This window comes from Harmonia axyridis, chromosome 4 (assembly GCF_914767665.1).
Source record: "Harmonia axyridis chromosome 4, icHarAxyr1.1, whole genome shotgun sequence".
In the NCBI taxonomy this organism is placed as follows: domain Eukaryota; kingdom Metazoa; phylum Arthropoda; class Insecta; order Coleoptera; family Coccinellidae; genus Harmonia; species Harmonia axyridis.
In genome coordinates this window covers 26,922,404-26,924,405 of record NC_059504.1, presented here as the reverse complement: position 1 = coordinate 26,924,405, position 2,002 = coordinate 26,922,404, and the positions used below count along the sequence as shown (strand labels likewise).

At 37.1% G+C, this 2,002-nt stretch overlaps 1 protein-coding gene across 1 annotated transcript; it reads right to left on the bottom strand.

Annotated features, from left to right (window-relative positions):
* Positions 1–227: 227 nt before the first annotated feature.
* Positions 228–1,785, bottom strand: LOC123677834 (putative carbonic anhydrase 3). Its single transcript, XM_045614562.1, has one exon. The coding sequence runs from the start codon at positions 1,719–1,721 to the stop codon at positions 567–569; it is 1,155 nt and encodes a 384-aa protein (XP_045470518.1). The 5' UTR covers positions 1,722–1,785; the 3' UTR covers positions 228–566.
* Between the last annotated feature and the right edge of the window lie 217 nt (positions 1,786–2,002).

The following is a 2,002-nucleotide window of genomic DNA, read 5'->3' as shown; positions in this document are numbered from 1 at the left end:
CAAAGCAATCGAACGGAAACGAGCTCTCAAAAAATTAAATAGTCACTATTCTATATTACCTCTTGTCAATAATTATCCACAGAATCATTGTTCCAGATGTTAGAATAGCTGTTTAGGCTTACATAATAATGTATAGCCAAGCTCATATTTTTGGGTGCCAGCCTAATTTAACTTTTTTGAGCACTCGTCTCCGTTATTTGATTCACAATAATCTAGAATTTCAACAATTCCATTTTTCCATATATTCAGCTGATACAATTCATTCCATGCAGTAATTTTTTTTTGCAGATACCCATTATATTCTTAGTACACTCACAGAAATGATTTAGACTATAATATCATGTGTCTCATGTTAATTTGAAATTGGTTTCAACCAAGCTGACCATGTATAGAAAAAGCACGTCAAATAATTTGTACAGAAATATTGTTACTACATATAAAGAATCTGTTGATTGTGAAAGCGTTATTTCCCAAAATTTATTGTACAAAAAACTGGTCGATACTAAATTTCTCTAATTTCTGAGTGGTGTGAAACCAGCTTGATTGCTAAGCACGAATGTATTTAGTTACCAATCAAGCATGAATGGATTCGGTTTGGAAGGAGAGCTATTTTTGTCTGAGCAACATACTCCGTAATTTAGAGCGTCATTACTTCTTGTCGTAGGCATAGGTTTCCGTTTGACATCAGTTTGAGTCTTTGTGTTTTGTATTTCCCTTTTACTTTGTAATACGACGTTAGCTGTTCCTTCCTTTTCAACCTCAGAAAAGTTATAACCCCACTCATCATACTTCGATTGATTATCATCTAACTTGTTAGAACCCGATTTATTATCATTCAACTTCTTATAACCCCACTTATAACATGTTTCCTCATTTTCACTAATCTGTCCAGAATTTCGGCTGCCATTACCAAGCTTTTTTTTTCCTTTTGCTACTTTTGGTCCTTCATGGAAAATTGATTCGAAGAAAGTTTTGTTTATCCCCTCTTCTTCAACTTCCTGTTTTTTCGGTTTTTGTTGACTTGAAGGATACTGGCATTTGTTCTTTTTACCGGATGAATAAAACACGGTTTTTTCATTCCTTGAAGCCGAATTGTTGCGGACGATTAGTCGACCGTCCTCATCTTGGATGTCGCATAAAAGTCCCATTTGTGGCCTCGTCACCGGCTGTTTCTCTTTAAAAATGGTCCAAACGACCCCGGATGTAAAAGGTGGGAAAGTCAGGGAACCCTTGTATCGGTAGAATTCGTTGAAGTTCTTCGGGAAGAAGTGGCTTAACTTCAAAACATCATAAGGTACCGACCTGCCGATTTCGTCGCTTATGAAGGGTATTAAAGGTAGGAGCTCGTTGAGACCCTCATTATCATTCAAGGACAAAGTGTACAAAGTGGAGAATATGGCGACGCCGCCTTTGGCCAGGGCGTTATCAAAGTTCATGCATTGCTTGGCGATCGTTACAATTTGTACTTCCATAGCAAATTGCTCCCTGTTTATGGTATGTTCTGAGTCCCATCGGAACATGAATTGGGAGACAACATACTCGGGGTAAGGGAGTCCTCCACCTTTTATTATGGGGCTGTTTTGACTCGATACGGAGATGTTGATGCATTCGCCATTGTTCATCACTTCTCCGTATATCTGCTTCTCGATGTCCACTATTTCGAAGGGTTCGATCTCTTGGTTTTTTATTATATCGTCATATAGATCTATCGGAGACTCCATACCTGATAGGAACGATAAAATTTTCGTTGAAAGGCGAGAATTGTCATTTTTATGTCATATGGATCCATAGAAAAACGTGAAGAATTTAATGAATTGAAAAGGGAACTGATGTAGACTATTTCCCTTGTCTAAATTTCCACCAATCACAAACACTCAATTGAAAATGGTTTCTATAGATGGGAATGAGATGAACTGGTGAGATTACTTATACCTGTAAGACAATCTTCTATACTCTGAATTTCGTAAAGCAAAAGTAATTGCTATTTTGAAGTCAGGTAAAA

Coding starts and splice junctions, on each gene's coding strand:
- LOC123677834 (XM_045614562.1), bottom strand. CDS start 1,721: ATGGAGTCTCCGATAGATCTATATGACGATATAATAAAAAACCAAGAG.